This window comes from Podarcis raffonei, chromosome 14 (assembly GCF_027172205.1).
Source record: "Podarcis raffonei isolate rPodRaf1 chromosome 14, rPodRaf1.pri, whole genome shotgun sequence".
Taxonomy (NCBI): domain Eukaryota; kingdom Metazoa; phylum Chordata; class Lepidosauria; order Squamata; family Lacertidae; genus Podarcis; species Podarcis raffonei.
Window position 1 is genome coordinate 25353336 of NC_070615.1, and position 19938 is coordinate 25373273.

Consider the following 19938-nt stretch of genomic DNA (forward strand, 5'->3'; position numbering starts at 1 on the left):
ACTGGCTGAGTGCACAGGAGTGGTAGGAGACACCAGCTGGGGAACCCCCAAGGGAACTGCTGGGGAAAGACAGCTCAGAGCCAGGGGACTGGTGGTCGGACGATGAAGAGTGGTAAGAGGGAGAAGACTGGGAGGAGGAAGCTGAAGAGGCAACAGGTTTTAGTGAGCAGGAAGAGGCTGCAGCAGAGAGCAGTCCAGAATCAGAGACAGAAACAGAAGCTTAGAGAGGAGGGAGGCCCAGAGATTGAGATGTGGTAGGCTACTGAAGAAGCCAGGGGGGTCTCCAGCTCCTCCTGTGACAAGCCCTTCTCCCTTCTGGTCTTCCATAACATGCAGAGAAATGAAGTGAGCAGAGCAAAGAGAGACAAGATGAAGGAGCCTTAGGCTCCTAGGGAAGGAACCGGGGGAGGAGCCTTAGGGAGCTGTGGGAAAGCAGGGACCTTCAGTCTTCGCAACTGCCTCATTGGGACAAGACCTCCTGGGAAGTGTTACTGTGATCACCAGCCCTGTGCTGTTTTGGTTCCTTTGAAAAAGAATTAACTTCACTGACACCAGGTGTATTATTGCTGACCTGCCCCTGACTCTGGCTCCTGATGAATTACTTCTCATATTAGCTGCCATAGATTGCTAGAAAGGCCATCTTTAATTTAAAGAAATCACTCCATTTTTAAGTACGAAGGACCCTGGTGGGCTATTAAAAACAAGTTCAAAAAACATTTTTTTGCAACCATGCCTTCAGTCACCTTGCTTTTGGTGAAGTTTGGCATGCCTGCCCCACTGGATCAATGTGTTTTATTTGCGTTAACATAACTTATTGTTATTATGTTTGTTATATTGTACGCCACTCAGGTATTATTTCTTAATGAATAATGAATAATAAATGAATGATAATGAATAATGGATAATAAATAAATACTGAGACATCAGAACCAAAGCAGCAGCCCCCACCCCACCAAAAACAATGTGTGTCCTTAATTTGCAGGCCTGCAGGCTGAAACTGGCCGCCATCCAGTTAAACCAGTATTCATTTCTGGGCTTACTGATGGCTACAAGCTGTGGAAGTGGGGGCTGTGTTGGGGGAGACATCAGGTTCCAAGTATGGACAAGTCACAAACTGCCCTCACGATGTGGAACACTGAAAGAACAGGCAAGTGATTTTCAAAGCTTTGTCTCTGACACGGAGCTTCTGAACCAAGAAAAAAGGAAATCTTGTAAAGAGCAATGGAAAAATGTAAACTGATTGAAGCTTGCCACCATTAATAAAAAAGAAAGAAAGAGGGATCGGGGGGGAGTTCTATGCCCTCACATAAAACCATATCAGATATTCTTCCTCCTGGGACTGTTCAGCTTTTACTTGTGTACAAAAAAGGCTAATTAAAAGCACATATTAACATAATGCTGTCGAGGCTTCCCGGCACTTCATTCTGATGATGAAGGCACAAGCACCGCAAAATGATGGGCACACCAATCAAACACAAGGCTTTTTTATATTAGAAACAGGAAAGAGGTCTCTGGGGCTTGATTTTTCACTTTTGCTCATTTTAAACAGAACCTATTTTAATCCAAGATAATTTGTAGCAGAAATTAACCAGTAATTGAGAACCATAAATTGTGAGTTAAGCAGCGGGTTCTCTGTTTGTTTGTTTATTCCCTGAAAAACTTTAGCATTGCGTCAACCAATAAAATGGGAGGGGTAGCCAATGACACAGAAGACAAAATCGGGATTCAGTATGATCTTAACAGGCTGGAGAACTAGGCCAAAAATAACAAAATTACTTTCAACAGGGACAAATGTAAGGGTCTGCACTTAGGCAGGAAGAACCAGTTGCACAAATATGAGATGGGAGACACCTGGATTGACAGTAGTACATATGAAAAGGATCTAGGAATCTCAGTAGACTACAAGCTTAACATGAGGTAACAGTGTGATGCAGCAGCAAAAAAAGCTAATGCTATTCTAGGCAGCATCAACAGAAGTATAGCGTCCTGATCAAAGGAAGTAATAGTCCTGCTCTGTTCCGCCTTGCTCAGACCACACCTGGAATACTGTGTCCAAATCTGGGCACCACCATTTTAAAAGGATATTGACAAGCTGGAGTATGTGCAGAGGAGGGCGACCGAGATGATCGAAGGTCTGGAAACCAAGCCTTATGAGGAACGGATGAGGTTGGGTGGCCATGTGTCATGGATGCTTTAGTTGAGATTCCTGCATTGCAGGGGGTTTAACTAGATGACCCTTGGGATCCCTTCCAACTCTACAATTCTATGGTTCTATTAGTCTAACCTAAGCCCATTGCATGTGGGTTCAGCAAGCACTCAATCATGGGTCTGCTCCATCCTGGGTTTTGAAAGAACATGCAAGAAATCCGCATGTAAGTTGTACACATTTTCCTATACATTTTGGCCATAAAACGCACATTTTTTTCAAAGCTTTCCAAATCTTTTCAATACAGCTCCTCCCTAAAACATGCATTTCAAAGCAAAATTTGTATTTTTGTTCACGCTTTTTTCACCAATAGCCTTACACAGCACTTCCCTTGCACGCTTTCCTTAGTTTAAGGGGTTGTTGTAAGGATGTATTTTTTAAAAAATCCATATTTAGTAAATCCTATTACTACTTATTAATACAGTGTCTTGCTTTATAAAACAGCAGCCTTTGGGGGAGTTAAGCACGCTGTATCAAGACAGAGTAGGTTTAGAGATCACCTTCAATGCCTGTCAGTCTGTTTCTATTGATTGCTCTGCTGTCAGGGTTCAAAAGTATTACCTTCAGGGTCCTGAAACTCACTTAGTTAAGAGGATTGATATGTACCTGAGCTCTGCAACATGGGGGTCCTAAATGAAGACAATCCAAGGGTTGACGCTTAGTCTGAACCTGCCATTTGCCTGAGAGCAGAAGCTCTTTGGATTTAGAGGCCTTACCGTGATAGCCAACATCAGAAATGATTGTGGCCACATTTTAAGCAGGGACAAATCTGTCAATTTCAGTTTTCTCATTTTCCCATTCTTAAGTTCAGTTCTCCACATTTCCACATTTTTTTTTGGAAGTCCTCAAGAAAATCCGTCAGTGTTTTAGTGAGAATTTCTCCTGATATACACCATTTTTGGCAAGGACTATCTCCCAATACAATGCATTTTTTACTAATATATGCATAGTTTCGCCCTGGGCTTCCCCCCCCCCCAGCCAGAACTCATCAGAGCTCAGCTCCAGCACCTCTCAGGTGGGTTCCATTGCCATTCTAAGAGAACAAGGTTCATGGTGAGCTTCAGCACCATTTTGCTAGAAAAATAGCCCTGGTTTCCCCCAATATACACATTTTAATACACCTTATTTGGTTGGAGAATGGCAGTGCAAAATTCAGAGAAATGCAAATGCCAAAGGGTTAAGTACATTGGTTCCCACCTTGTTTCAGGAAGTGCAAGTTAGAGAGTTTCATGCCAAAATGTATTTCTCCCCCACTCCTACTGGAAAACCTGTGTGTGTGCAGGAGTATACCCTACAGTGCTTTGGGCACAGGGCTTTAAGCACCTGGTTTTGTCAGCCAACAAAATGTCAGCCCTAAGAGCTGGCCTCTCTTTTGTCTGCGCGGGGCAATGAGATATCCTGCTGGCAAATATGCCAAAGCGGAACGTATTTAGACTACTCTTTTATTAACATAAACCCCCTCGTCATCTTGATTATTATTTTATGATCCTGTTTGCTCCTCTTGACCTCACCCTAACTCAATCTCTTTGGGCTGATTTATTACCATCTAAGTATCACAGTCATCTTGGCCGGGGCAGCCAATCAATTCTGGTATTTAATTTTTGTTTCTCCTTGATTGTGTCTCTGGGTTGCTGACTCCCTTCACACAAAATCAATACTGTATTCCTGGGCTTGAAATGTACTTTGCTGTGCAACTGCAAACAATACCAAATCACAGGCTCCATCTCCACCCACGTTTGCCCTCAAAGCCTGTTGTGCTGCGTGATCAACATCCTTAAAAAAAAAATAAAAATGTGTGCACACAACACCTTAATAAATCTAAGCATAATGAACTTCAGAATGCCACTAAGAGCTGTTTATGTTACTTAAAGAAGATTCATATTCATTATAGCATAAGGTGAAACACATTTTAAAGAGCCTGTTCTTGGATAAAACAAGCAAGACTGTGCTTAGCTTAAGAGCTTTACGGCAGAAAAGTGGGACCTACGTAGGAAGTTGCTTTATACAAGGTCAGACAAATGGCCCATCTGGCTCATTGTTGTCTACACTGACTGGCAGCAGCTATCCATGGTTTCAGGCAGAGGTCAATTCCCAGCTCTACCTGGAAATGCTAGGCACTGAAACTGGGGCTTTCACGCAAAGCCCTTCCCAAAGCAGAAATTCCAAAGGTGACAAATCACAGTCAGATAGTTTAAAGGTTACCTAGGTTTGGATGAAGAAGAGGAGATGGATGCCTCATATTCCTGCCCTTTTGGAAGTTATGACCACATGAGCAGCAACCTCAGCTTAACAAGTCAGTAATGGCTGGCACAAGTCATTTCGGGTATTCAGAAATTTTACCTCTTTGTCATGACTGGAACACTTATGTAGCCGGTCTATAGAAGGATAGTTGAAGTCACCCACAATGATAACAGTTCCTTGACTGCATTCCTCATATCAAGATCTCCATGAGCATTTTGACCAGGGGGACAACAGCACAACCACAGCTGGGGAAATGAGACTCCTCTGAAGGCAGGTAGTGCACACACAAGAGAGAACTCAAAGTAAACTCCTCCGGGCATGCCTCCAATCTTGCAGCACTGTTCATAAGAGGACACTGTTCTACAATGGAAGATCTGCTCTCAAGGTCCTCCTCAAAAATGAGGTGGATTGTGACTGAGAAGGGGGTCCTCAACTGTGGGTCTGTGGAATTTTCTGCCCAAGGAAGGCTCAGTGTGTCTTGACAACATTTTTATTACAGTTTTGTATCGAACTATGTTGAGAACTGCTCTATAAATGAAGTGGTATACAGAGGTTTTTAAATCTGCGAGGGAGCAACATTTTACCTTTCCCAATGGCTGCAAACATTTGGGTCATCTGGATTTAAGGAGATGGTGGTTTTCAGAAGGAGAGACAGGGCAAGGACTTTGAGATTCCACCACAGGAGGAGGCAGAACATCATCGCTGCTTCTAAGCAAAGGAGAGAAAAGCATTAAGACAAACAATTGCTTCCTAGTATCATAATTAACCAGTTATAGCTTCTGGTACATTTTATGCCAGTCTGGTGTAGTGGTTAGAGTGTTGGAGTTGGAGTGTTATCATCTCTCGGCCTAAAAGATGTGCTACCCAGCACGTCAGGAATCAAAGCTTTAAAAAAAAGAAAAGAGAAAACTGAAGGCCAAAGCATCTGTTGGCATTAATTTTCTCCATTAGCAATGTGTTCTTTCCGCAATTCCTGTGCTCATTTTTTTTAAAAAAAGAATATTTTTTTAAAAAAGATTTCCTTAAAGTGAACCACTGAGGCATTATAATAGCTTGTTAATTTGAACGGAGTTTGCAAGTGTCAAGCACAAGGCTGCCAAATCTGCCTCCAAAACATGGCTACTACAGATTATGATTGATTGACAGAAAATCAATTGAATTTTCAGGACTTATTACGGAGTTCAGAGAAGAAATCCATTTGCTTTTGAGGCACCATTTTAGAAAGTTCTCGTTCGACATAAAGCTTTAAGGGCTATGATATACCTGAGAGATAGACTTCAGCTCCCTGCCATTGCAATTAATGATGGCTGAATCTGCCAGTTACAAGTTGCCCTCCATTTCTCATTTCCCCCTATGTTTTAAGTTTAGTTTGTTACATTTCCCCCATTAGCTTGCAATTAAAAAAATATATACTATTTTTTCCTCCTATTATACACATTTTTGTATGCAATTTTCCCTTATGCAAGTTAAAGTTATATTCACATATATACATGCACTTTATGAACACTTTCCCCTGATATACACATTGTTGGTTGAAGAACTACACTGCAAAATTTCAGAGAAATGCAAATTTTGAAGGATGGTGTGGTGCTTGGGGTAGTTTTTTTGAAAGTGTGTATTAGGTAGGTTCATATCAAAACAAGAACTGGGTTTCTCCCTTTTCTGTAGTCATTCACTCCCAGGGATCTTTATAATGTTCTACATTCACAAAATACAAATGACAAATGGCATGGTTGATGGCGGCCCCCAGGGATAGAGTTTCCCTCCTTCTGGAGGTCAAACCAGAGTCAGAGCCTCACAGGTTTTTGCAGGGGGTGCATGCAACCCTTTAGGGTCCTTACACATCTTTGGTGTTTAGGATGCAATGTGGCAGGACTGTCCTTAGAGCAATTCCCCTATGAGGAAAGACTGTAGCACTTGAGAATTTTTAGTGCAGAGAAAAAGCGAGGAACAGGTGATATGGCAGACGTCTATAAAATTATGTGTGGCATGGAGAAAGCGGACAGAGAAGGAATTGAGATTGTCTATTTATTAGTAGCTTGCATTAAGAGTTTTGCTGCACATTTTGTAACATCTGTTGTTGTTTTACTTTTGTATACGCTGCTTAGAATTTGGGCTTGCCGATCAGAGGGTTGGCAGTTCAAATCCACACAACGGGGTGAGTTCCTGTGACCCCAGCTCCAGCCTACCTAGCAGTTTGAAAGCACACCAGTGCAAGTAGATAAATAGGTACCGCTGTGGCGGGAAAGTAAACGGTGTTTCTGTGTGCTCTGGTTTCCATCACGGTGTTCTGTTGCACCAGAAGCGGTTTAGTCATACTGGCCACATGACCCGGAAAGTTGTCTGTGGACAAACGCCAGCTCCCTCAGCCTGAAAGCGAGATGAGTGCCACAACCCCATAGTCGCCTTTGACTGGACTTAACCGTCCAGGGGTCCTTTACCCTTTTTTTTTTTTTTTACCTTTTATAGAAATAGTCTAAATAAATAAATAAATATGTTCACCATAGAAAAGCATTGTATTACTTCAACAAGCCTTCCACAACTTGCGACCCTCCAGATGTCTTAGCCTACAACTCCAATCAGCCAAAGCTAACATAATGTTGAAGTTGATGCAAGTTGGAGTCCAAAACATTTGCAGAGCACCAGGTCAACAAAGGCAGCTGGAGGAGCTAGTCAAAAAATGCAGCAAATCTATGTTTTGACGCCAGATACCATGTCAGCAATGCATAAATGGCACCAAGAAATAACTAAAATAATTAAAACACCTATTCATGCTTTCCCTCAGTTTTCTTTGTTGAACATGTAGATTGACCAAAGGCCTTTTTTTTTTTTAACCAACGATCTTCTTACATGGATGCTGGTAGCTGCCTAGATTTCCATAGTGCAACGTTGGAAAGCACTACATAATTTGAATATTTCCTTATGGGCTCCTGCCATTGCAGGAAAAATAACACATAACTACATGCTTCCAAGGGAAAAGAGGGCCCTGAACATTTCAATTCTGTTTGGTGGGATTTTATTTCTTCTGTTTCAGATATGGATATGCAACAATCACTCCCAGAGTGATGTCAAGAAACACGGTTGTCTCGAGTTAATGTCAAGTGTAATTATTCCTCATGCTTATAACGGTATAGGAGCTGCCTTGCTTGGGGTATGCTAAGTTGATCAGTTATGAAATATTATTAAAATCAATAACAAAGTAAGGCAAAAATGACCAAGTCTCTCTCTGTCAAGAAACTTCAGAAAGCTAAAATCTAGAGCGGCTGCCATTTCACGCACAAAGCACTTTGTAGCAAGAAGAGGCATGAGCAAAAAAATAAAATAAAATCAATCCTAAGGGAGGGAGGAAAGGAGGGTAACTTAGTAGAAATGTTAAGATGAACACTAAGATTAGTGGGTTAGTGGAGAGAAGGTATTTTCATCCCGTTATAATGAAACTGGCAATGAATGGCTTGGTGTCAGTGAGAAAGCTGAGGTAATAAAGTTAAAAGAGAGAGAAAGGAGGCCTAACCATTTGGAAGTGACGTGATGGATAATGGGAACACACAACCCAATCAGCTATAATTAACAAAAACACATCATGTTGTGAATTTTTTTCCCTCAGAACAAGATTTTTCTCTCAGGCACTGCTTCACTCTGGCCCATTCTTTGGCCCAGTTTTGACCTGAAGTGGTCAACCTCTTGTCAGGCTGTTGTCACTTCAGATGGCGGGCTGGGGTTAAAAAGACTTCATACAAAAAGATTCCTTGGATATAGAAAATCAGTATGTTAGGGTTTTCCATGGGCCTCAACCTAGCCACCTTCCTAAGGTTTACCACCTCAGTGAAAACAAGGCCTTGTTTTCTCCTGAATCGCAGCCAAAATCTGATTGTGGCTTACTTTGTTTCACTTTATTTATTGAAAGGTTTTTTTGGGGGGGGGGATTTACATTGGAAAAAACCCAGTCCTTGCTAATGAACTTAAAATCTAAAAGACATGACAAAAAAGGGAGAGGATTCACAGAGAAGAAGGGTAACAATAAACAGCTAACTCAAGCGCTAGTTCATTGTTATAGTGTTATTGTAATAACCCCTGTAATGGAAAGATTGGCCACCTGTCAAATATGTCCAAAGTAAGCTCTGTTTATGTTGTTTAACTGAAACAAAACAAAAAGCAAACTAAAAGTTGAATTTGCAAGTTTTTAACAGTCTCACCTCAGTGTGCTGTAAATCCCTTGTGGCTATGAATCCATCAAGTATTCAGAGTTCATTGGCAAGAAAAAGAACCACTCTGCAGGCTTTTCAGACGTCCTTCAGAAACTGCAGAGAGAGAAATACACAGCTGAACAAAGGGAAGGAGAAGAAGTGAATTAAAAAACAGATGTAGATAGGTGTCTTGACGGAGGAAATCCCTACTTGCAAATATTTGCTCAAGTAATGCCAGAGTGAAATTGTGCTGGATGTACCAGCGACCAGATGACCAAAATGAGGATTTTTCAAATGCAAAAGCTAATCAGCATTTCCTATCACATTCAGGTTAAATATTTAAAAAGTGGGGGAGTAAGGAATGGGGAATAAAGTAGGAAACAAGAATAAGGAAGATCAGGGCACACATTTAGGGCTCTCTCCAAATTGAGGGAAGGCTGTTGGAGGATATTCTGCAACATGTCATTAATGTAATAATACTGCATTAGTAATGGGTTTATACTGGACTGTCCACACATCATTCTGTTTTATTAGATGTTTTGCCATGCTTTCCCAGTGCTTTTACATTACTGCTGTCTGAAGGGACACTTGCAGGCTGCTGCACAACAAAAGCAGAACAAAAAATGAACCAGAACATTTTGTGGTATAAGAAGTTAGAAGATTTCAGCAAGAAATTATGGGACATGCAGAAAATGGAAATGAAGCAGTATGTCTGCCTCAGAACTTTCGCAGGCACAAACAGTGTTGAAATTGAAATAGTGTAGGAACTTCCCAGTACCATCACAAGCACAAATCATCATGAATGCATACTGAAAGAGACATCTGGAAGAGCCCTATATAGACTGAAGAGTGACTTTAAGGTTCAGGTTGAAAGAAGCAATGGTGAGCCACATTCCCAGTTATTTATTTATTTCAAACCTTTTAAACCAACTTTCCACACAGAACTAGGATATATTAGTTATTGTAGAAGGGGGACTATACGCATAAAGCAAAGAACTGACTGTTTGCGGATCTTTGTAGCCCATCCAAGGACTACAGGAAAGCATAGAGGAGTTCCCAGTCCCCACATTCTGTTCTCATTTCAATCCCTTAAGAGATGGGTTAGACTAGACCACATGGCTCTCTCTGAAAATCAGCCAGTAACTTTCTAGCCTCCTAGACCTTTGGTTAATTAAATAATAAATGGCCTTTTAAACTGCGGGGCAGTATTGGTTTTGTTACTATGTTATGCATTTAAGTTTTTTATATTGTAAACTGCTCTGTAATCATCAAATGAAGGAGGGTATAGAAAGTTAATAGATAGTGTATATCTCTCCTAATATTTGTATGCAATTTTCCCTAATATGCACAGGTTTTCAAAACCATTTTGCCCAGCACATAACACAGTTTTGTATGTTGTCTTCACTAATATATACACTCATATGAACACTTTACCCCAGTCTATATGCATTTTTGTACTTGGCTAGAGAACTGCACTGCAAAATTTGGAGATGTGTGAATTTCAGAAGACAGCTGCATTTTGGTTCGTGTGTTGTTTCAGAAGGCACAGATTAGGCAATTTGTCTTTAAATGTGAACTGAGTCAAATTTCTCCCTTGTCCCATCATATGTCAGGGCTGCTCTCTTGCACGTTCCAACAATAACTCAACTGCACAACAATATCTGGTTAGTCTTTTCCCTTGTGCAATATTCCACCAAAACAACCCATACACTGCTAAGTGACTTTAACTTAGAGCTCAACCATACCTCTGTTTGTCCCGTGCCTGGACATCACAGATCCGAGCAGTTTTGTCTTTGCCCTACTGCCTTCCCTTGGAAAACCTGCTCTTTGGCAATAAATCAGAACAAATGGCAATCCTTGGGAAAATCTATATGCTGTTTGCTCCGATTCAGTGCTAAACTGTCAGTTTTCCTGGGGTGAAGCAGAGGAGCAAACAAAGTATGGACAAGCCCTTAGTTTCATTGGGTTGTATCCAATGTAGTACAGTATACTAAGAAGTTTAGAAGCTAAAGAACAGGGAATACACATGATAAATAAATATTTAAATAAATATTTTAAAGTAGTTACTTGTTTTAAAGCCACAGGTAGGCAAGAAAAGCAAGTGAATTAAAACCCAACTTTTGGCTGCCGATCCACAGCAGTCCCTGCATTCAGATGCTTGCATGATTCAGTAGGAGATGTATATTTCTACTTATCCCAAAAATGTCAAAGGATACTGGGGGAATATGTAAGTCTGGAGGGTGTGCGAGTAGACACTGCATTAAAGAAGTACAAATTAATATTTTTCTTCCCTGACTTTTAATGCTAATGAATTCATTCGACTCTTCAAGAGGAACTCCCAAGATTGTAATTTAAATCAGATCAAGAATTTTGGACATTAAGAACTAAATTCCCAAAGACATTTTATGAAAATGGATCAGGAATGTGAGATTCTTTCGGATGGAGTGGGAGACATAATCCTCCTCCTCCTTGCCCAATTTCAAAGAAATTGCTGCTGGAGAAACAGAGTACAGGTGCACCGAGTTGTCCGTGGAGGAAAGAATACATTAAAACCAAACTCAAGCTCAAAGACTAATGACCAAGAAAACCACAGAGTTGTGCAAGAGAGTCTTAAATACTCATCCTCTCTCAAGGTTTCTGTATATGAGATAATGAACCTCCGAATCACAGCATAGCTTACTGCTCACTAATGACTTCTTTCCTCAGCCAGAGGCTGGGAGAGTTTCCTACAGCAACCCAGGGCTGTCTTTGAACTTTCACTTTAACCCCATTTACTCAAAACAACATTATTGTGAACTGGCTCTCTTCAAAAGGGAGACAAGCTGGATTCTGTTATTATGAGACTCCTAAGATGAGTGAGTCATGATTAGAAGCATCAAAACCAATCAAAACAAACAAGTGGGAGCACACATATTTTGCACGTATATTGTTTGATCAGAATTTTTTATACGAGCGCTAAATAGGGGGGAATTTTTTTTTAAAAAAAAAATGAACGTGCTGAGAAAACCAGAAGTGCTTGATGCTGGAAAAATTATTCTGCAGGGGTAGCATGGGAAAAGAGATGGAAGCAGACCGTCCCCAATGACACTCACGGAAAAGCACACAGAAGTCAGTTCAGGAACTATTTCAAGACCAGTTCAGAAGAGGGACAAATTTTTCTTTGGGTTTGTTGCGGATTGAAATTTGTCACAATTCAGCAGGCTTTCCCAGGGAAAGCAGAGCAACAGCAAAAACCACCTTTCTCGGACCCATGATAACAGAGTGACACAATATACTAGAAATCACAGGACAAACGAAAGTGTGGATGGGCATTTTTGCACCTACTTTTAAGTCTGTGGGATAAGTTATAATACTATTTAAATGGTGGACCACATTCCCTCCTGTGCAACCTTCTACGGGCCACATGCTATCAGCGGGTGGGGCCAGCAGCAGAAGTGGGCTTAGCAATTAATGCTAATTTTACCTTTTACAGTAGGGCTGTTTACACACACACACACACACACACACATCTAGGCAAGCAGGAAGCATTATCAGAGTTCAAGGACACATTCCAGGCAAGCACAAGCACTCAAGGAGGGTGCAAAGCAGGGCTGATGAGGGGCATGCTATGGAGAGCAGGTGGTGTGGCCAGAGAGGTAAGGCCTAGGGAGAGTCCTGAGGGCCTGTCAGGAGTCCAGCTTCCCAGCTTGATAACACAGTAAGCGTAGGTAATTAAAAAGGAGGATTTATTGCAAAAACAAACAGATAGCTCCGGACAGCTCTAACAAAGGCATCATTATTCAAGATGACCCTTCTGAAGATTCTTTCCAGTGTCTACAGAATATATTGAATCAATGCCCCTTGCATCTCTTGTTTTGCTTCCTATCTAGAAGCCCTCCCATTCACTGACTCCTCGGACTTATTGGATTAGCTCCAGCCTCTTCCTCTTCTGATAAACTGTCTCCTTGTCTATTCACACCTATTTGAGCTTCCAGTAAGCTTTGGCTGTGTTCTAGCCTGCTCTCAGCTACTGTCTTATCAGCCCACCCGTCAAGGTCAGGAAGAGCCAAATTCTGCAGCTGCCAGCTCTCCCCTGCCTGACTAACATCAAAGCCTCCCTGTTCCTGGCTGCTTTCTGCATTTGGCTGCAAACCTTCGCTTGGAGCTGGCTCATTCCTGACAGGGCTAGACAGAGAGTCCTGGAGGGTCCGAGGGTCCCTATACCTGATTAGGCAAGCCACTGATGAAAGCTCCAGTGTTGAACTGGCTCCAGTTGTTACCTCTGGATCACACTGAAGCTTTTGAATTTTGACATTCATTGTCAACACCTTATGGCGGTCTCCCCTTTCCAAGAACCAGCCTTTAATTTTCATAAGCTACTCCAGGGATGCAATGACAAATAGAAACACAACTGGATCCGACACCTATTGCAATTTAATTTTGCATAATTTCACTCATCTTTCATCTCCGGTAACGTCTAACTCATTTATTATCCATTGTTTCTCCCAAAGGCGGGGCTTCTTTCCAGGAAATTATTAGCAAAAGCACCTAGTTTTCCAGTAACAGGGCAGGGTGACAACAATCCATCAGAAAAATTGGTGGGCAAGTTCCTTCAAATTAATATGTCAAAAACATCAAGAAGCAGTCAGCGTAGTGAGAGACACAGACTGACCTAAACCATTCCCAGTGAATGCTGAACCCTGAGCCTTTGTTTTGCAGCTAGATCATTGAGATCACCCAGAGGAGTGCTGTTACTCGTACCCCATGTTACAGAGGACCTACTGGCTTTCACTAGAAGATGAGCATTTAGTGCTGCAGAGATTCAGCAGGCATCCTCCCTTGTTATTTCTGCTATCAGATGCTGCAGGCTGCTTAAGTAATCTTACTATATTTATAGTATTGAAATATAGATTTTTGTATGTTGTTAGATTTTGGGTGTGCTATGTCATTATGAAATTGTTACTATGTCATTGCTCTGTTATGTTATCATGTAATTGTTTTGTAGCGTTTGTTTGAAATGCATCCCTATTTCTTGTTGTAAGCCGCTTTGAGAGTATGTGTGTGGAAAGGGTAAAGGGACCCCTGACCATAGGTCCAGTCTGGCCGACTCTGGGGTTGCAGTGCTCATCTCACTTTATTGGCCGAGGGAGCCAGCGTACAGCTTCCGGGCGAACCAGAGCAGCGCACGGAAATGCCGTTTACCTTCCCGCTGGAGCGGTACCTATTTATCTACTTGCACTTTGAGGTGCTTTTGAACTGTTAGGTTGGCAGAAGCTGGGACCAAGCAATGGGAGCTCACCCCGTCGCAGGGATTCAAACCGCCGACCTTCTGATCGGCAAGCCCTAGGCTCTGTGGTTTAACCCACAGCGCCACCTGTGTCCCTTGTGTGTGGAAAAGTGGCATACAAATAAAATGAATGAGTGAATCCTTGCTATCTCCTGACTTTTGGGTGTCTCTTGGAGACTTTTTCATAGACAGGACAATGCACTTGTTTAGGGTTTTTATTCTTTGGATCAGACACTCAGGTTAAATCATTTCCTATAGGCCATAGCTCTGTGGTGGAGCACATGTTGTGCATGCAGAAGATCCCAAGTCTGACCCCCAGCGGCATCTCCAGGTAGGGCTAGGAGAGACCCCTGCCTAAAACCCTGGAGAGCCACTGCCAGTCAGTGTAGACAATACTGAACTAGAGGGACCAATGCTCTGACTCAGCATAAGGCAGCTTCATGTGTTCCTATGTGGTCTGATATTTTATTGTATACACTCTGTACCACTGTGTTTTATTGTATGAACTGGTGGTATATAATCTGGCATCCCTAATGTGATGTTCATAGATACCCCTGTGCCCTCTGGTGCCTGTCAAGGGCTCCTGCCCCTCCTATTTATTTAAGTTGAGGGTTATGGTTTTGTGCCTGTGGTTATTTTGTTGAGGGGATGCCTGTTTTTAAGGCGTGTTGCTTGTTTGTTTGTTTTTTAAAAAAATCTGTGCTTCTTTGTAGGTATGTAAAAGTGTTTTGCTTATTTTCTGTAGGAGCGGTGGGAGTCTTAGAAGCGTCCAGTTTTCTTCTGTGAAATGGGAAAGTGCCCAGGGGGAAATAACCCTTACAATTTTCCAAAATGCCCCCTTGCTGCAGCATCACTCTGAGGCATTGTGGGAAATCCCTAAGGGAACTCCCAGGTACTTTTCAAAGGGAAGCACAGATCACAGGGTAATAATTCTACTGCTGGTCCCTGACCTCTTCTGAAGGAGAAATACATCCAATATTCTGCTGAATGTGAATTATATTAATCAAATATGTTCCCGTTTCCCTCACAAGGAGTTCTAACCTTAAAAATAAACCAGAGCAGTTAGCAGCAAGTCAGCTGGCACAAAAACTAGCCTGGTCCAATCTAAAACAAGACAGGTTGCCACCCTACTGGTTTTATTATTTCTGGATTTATGATCTCAGTGCTTCCGTTGGTGCTGCGTTTTCAAACTGCCAGCAGACCTTCTCCCCCAAGGCAGTACGTTTTAATCCCCCATATGCCCCCCCAGCTCCCCAAAGCACCTCCCTGCCTGGCAAAACCTTGGCAGAAAACCATCTTTACAACTGCCCTGCAGATATCTTTCAAAAGCAAACAGCCGCACAGCATGGGATTCATTCCAGGTGACTTCCAATTCCCAGTGGGTGTGTTCAGATTTAATTATGGTGGTCCGTGGAGGGTTCAGGAGCCGTCTGCAGGCTCAGAGTGACAACTCTTAGCATCTGCTAGGCCTCCTGGGACACCATCTGTGTTGTGCAGAAAGAGGGTCAAGAACTTATAAATACGACTGATTCTTCCCCTTGACTTGACAACATTTTTGCCCATATTTTTTAGGAAAGGGTTTATAAGTGGCAAGGGCATTCCTAGATCCATAGAATGGCACAAATTTAGATTTTTAATAATTGTATAAACTAACCCATACATACAGGTGCGAATTTACGACCTCTCAGAGGGAAAGACACTCTGTACGGAAAATAAAAGCAAACGCTTAAGAAATAGAGGGGAAGAGGGAGATGAACAGGGCCCTGTTGCAAAACACCTCAAGATTGTTGGACCAGACACTAACATTAGCCCTGCTAGCTGGAATATCAGCAGATCTCAGTAGCAAGAAAATCTCCAGACTTATCAGTCTTCAAAACAAGGTAGAACTTGATTTGATTTCCTCGAATGCCATTCCTATACTGCCATTACAGGTGCAAGTGGGATAGTCCTTCCTTCCCCCTACCCCCCACCCTCCAATTTTCATTTCTCCCCTAAGAGATTCCCTGCACACCCAATAGCTGCAGGCTTGGACTGCGCTTTCCCCTTGACATGCTACTTTCCTACACAAAGGGAATCTTCCCTTCCATGGGTGCTCCAATTGCCTGATGGTGGGCAGCTTAATGTGTGTACCGGCTCCATTTAAAAGTTGTCTTGAGGGACCATCACTTGTGCAATATGAACACTTGGTGCTAAAAACCATTGTTTAATGCAGGAGTAGACTACAACTCCCATCATCCCTGCCTACTGGGCCATGCAGGTTCTGCATTGGTGCCTCTCATAGGCATCTGGGTTGGCCACTGGGAGAACAGGATGCTGGACTAGATAGCCTCCCTTTGATATGATCTATCAGAATCTTCATATGTTCTTATGCTGGCTGGGACTGATGGAAGTTGTAACCCCACGAAATCTAGAGACTGTCATATTGCCTGCCCCTGGTTTACTCTGGCATCACAGCATGGCCCTGATAGCTGAATGGTGTGGACTGCCCAGGTGACAGAACCACTTTGTGGAAAACTTTGACCGGGGGACCGTAGGAAATATGATCGATCAGGGAGGCAGTGTGCAAGATCTTCTAAATAAGACTGCAATTCTTCAGAGGCTTAAAGGGACCTCTGACCATTAGGTCCAGTTGTGGCCGACTCTGGGGTTGCGGCGCTCATCTCGCTTTATTGGCCAAGGGAGCCAGCTTCCGGGTCATGTGGCCAGCATGACTAAGCTGCTTCTGGTGAACCAGAGCAGTGCACAGAAACGCTGTTTACCTTCCCGCCAGAGTGGTATCTGTTTATCTACTTGCACTTTGACGTGCTTTTGAACTGCTAGGTTGGCAAGAGCAGGGTCCAAGCAATGGGAGCCCCGTTGCGGGGATTCGAACCGCCGACCTTCTGATCGGCAAGTCCTAGGCTCTGTGGTTTAACCCACAGTGCCACACGCGTCCCCTACAGAGGCTTATCTAGTTGTGAAAACCATCTTCACTTCCATGCAAACATTCATAGGGGCAGACAGCACACAATATTTAAAAAATTAATATCGTTCTCAGCCCCCCCTCCCACCTCCCTCTTCTGTCTGGGCTTCGGAGAAATTCCTCTCTGCTGCGCTGCCTTAGAAAAGGGTCGTTCCTTCTGCCAAGCTGAAAAAGCAACCAGGGTCATATGCCAAGCCTATGCTTTATCATCCGCCCAGCTCTCGTCCATAAAACACACTAAAGACTAACTGTCCTCCTTCAAGAGAAAGAAACATTCGTTACAAAAGGGAAAGGGAAAGAAGCAACCTCTGGGCACTTTCCCTTCAGTTCGCCTCTCACATCAATAATGGCCCTAAGAAGGAAAATGGAAATGAAACTGTGAAGAGATGCAGCTTGGATTTTCTCTAGGTTTCTGTTGGTAGGGGAGCAGGAGGATTGCTTTGAAAAAAGTCAAGGGCCAGAAAGCACAGCAGGAAGCTCAGGGTTTGTGCATGTGAGTGTCTGTGTATGTGTGTGTCTGTGTAGGTGTGTGTACACACACACATATTAACTTTTGATCATGTTCCCAGACCATAAAGCAGCCTCCTCCAGCCTGATGCATTTATTTCATTTAAGGCATTTCTATACCATGTAGTCATTCACATTTCTAAGTGGTGTTCATAGAAACAAACCATACAATAATACAAATTACAATGAAACCAAACACTACCTTGAAGTGCCTACCACTTACCTCTAGGTGTTTTCGACTACAAACTCCCATCATCCTTGACCATTGGCCATGCTGGCTGGAGCTGATGGGAGATGGAGTCAAACAACAGCTGGAGGGGGCCACGTTAGCTATATCTCCTCTGAGGCGGGGGGGTTGATTCTGGAATGGATGGATGGACCCAGAAAAATAATAATAAATTTTTCCATCTCTTTCTACATTGCTGTGTGGGGGACCTGTGGCTCTCTAGAGGCCCATGGTCCAGTGGCCAGGGATGATGGCAGAAAAGGCTGGAAAGTCACAGGTTGCCCACCTCTGTTCTACACATTCCAAAAGAATATCTGGCAGGATCTGACAGGCTGTTGGCTTGGATAATCAGCACACAATAGTTGTATTTACAAGAAGATTTATTGTATACGGTCATTAACCTCAGAGCCGCTCACACAAGCGACCATCCATCAAGATGAAGTTGAGGCATCTCAGCTCAAATTGCGCCTCCAACAGAAAATAATAATAATAATTATCATTATTATTTATTATTTATACCCCGCCCATGTAGCTGGATTTCCCCAGATACTCTGGGTGGCTTCCAACAGAATATTAAAATACAATAGTCTATTAAACATTAAAAGCTTCCTGGAAAACAGTAGTCTGACCTTATGGGTCAGGGAAAGTCTGGGTAAAAAGTGTGCATATAAATGTATGTGTTTGTGAAAATAATAATAATAATGTAATAATAATTTATTATTTATACCCTGCCTATCTGCCTGGGTTTCCCCAGCCACTCTGGGCGGCTTCCAACAGAATATTAAAATACAATAGTCTATTAAACATTAAAAGCTTCCCTAAACAGGGCTGCCTTCAGATGTCTTCTAAAAGTCTGGTAGTTGTTTTTCTCTTTGACATCTGGTGGGAGGGCATTCCACAGGGCGGGTGCCACTACCAAGAAGACCCCCTGCCTGGTTCCCTGTAACTTGGCTTCTCACAGCGAGGGAACCGCCAGAAGGCCCTCGGCTCTGTACCTCAGTGTCCTCAGTGTCCGGGCTGAACGATGGGGGTGGAGACGCTCCTTCAGGTATACTGGACTGAGGCCATTTAGGGCTTTAAAGGTCAGCATCAACACTTTGAATTGTGCTCGGAAACGTACTGGGAGTCTTTTAAGACCAGTGTTATGTGGTCTCGGCGGCCGCTCCCAGTCACCAGTCTAGCTGCCGCGTTCTGGATTAGTTGTATTATTATAATATTATTATTTCTCCACATTTCTTTTTTTTCCCTTTTTCAATAAAAAAAGGCCTCATGAAATTTCAGCAGCATCTTAGTAGAAACGATTCCTAACATACACATTTTTGCAAAACAATTTCCCTTGGTATAATGCACTTTTGTAATTTTCACCATTATTTGCATTTTTAAGTACACTTTGCCCCAGTAGATGCCCTTTTATACTGGAGAACTGCATTGTGAATTTTGAAGGATAGCTGTGTTTAGCTACACACATTGCTTTGGAAAGTGTGCATTAGGTAGGTTTTCCTTTTAAAAGTAAACTGAATCTAGTTTCTCCCCCATTCCTAATTCCAATTCATCTAGGCTGCGCCAGCGGTTGTAGACCGCTGTTATGTGGTTTTGGCAGCCGCTCCCAGTCACCAGTCTAGCTGCCAAATTCTGGATTAGTTGTAGTTTCCGGGTCATCTTCAAAGGTAGCCCCACATAGAGCGCATTGCAGTAGTCCAAGGAAACACGAAAGCACCCACCCTCTTCTTCTTTGATTGACGCCTTTCCTTGACCTTTGTTTTTCTGTGAGCCTTGGGACTCTTGGGGTCGTATCCCACCTCTTCCTTTGACTAAGATTCCCCCTCCCCTGTGAGGTGACTAACAGCTGCTCCTCAGAGAAGTAGCCTCCTTCCAGCCCGCTCTCAATGTACTGATAATGTGCAGTCTCTCCTCCTTCTGAGAAGGGGATGTTGTAGTCCACTGCCTTTGGCTGGCTGATAAAGAGGCAAGTCTCTTTCTTCCTCTTCTGACTGACTATCCCTCCACTCTCATCTTAACTGTCGGAAGTCATGTCTATGACAATATCAGAGTCATCCCAACAAGGAAATGGCGTATCCCCGTTTTTTAGAATGTGCTTGCATCACTCCTATTGAATTATGCAAAGCATCTTGCACCTGGGAAGCGTCAGACTTTGTGCTTTCTTTTTCTTTTTTTGACTTTGTGCTTTCTTAGAATACTGAGGTCCACCAACTGGAGGCATGTGCGAAAGACTTGCACTTCACATGAAAGGACTTGGTGCTTTTGAGCAGTTTCTGTGCAGAGAGATCTTGTTTTGAATGTGAGTACTGAGCTGAGCTCTTAGTGCTTCCTCACACAAAAATCCAT

General features: G+C 42.8%; 1 protein-coding gene across 6 annotated transcripts in view; it reads right to left on the reverse strand.

The window, feature by feature from the left end:
* The window catches only part of MEGF11 (multiple EGF like domains 11), a 339136-nt gene that overhangs the window by 251884 nt on the left and 67314 nt on the right, over positions 1-19938 (reverse strand). For all 6 annotated transcript variants that reach the window (XM_053365792.1, XM_053365790.1, XM_053365788.1 and 3 more), the window contains exons 2-3: positions 8641-8745; positions 5032-5155 (exon numbers count right to left, since the gene is read on the reverse strand). In XM_053365792.1, the coding sequence (XP_053221767.1) occupies positions 5032-5147 (116 nt within the window). In that variant the 5' untranslated portion in view covers positions 5148-5155; positions 8641-8745. The remainder of the gene's footprint in view (positions 1-5031; positions 5156-8640; positions 8746-19938) is intronic.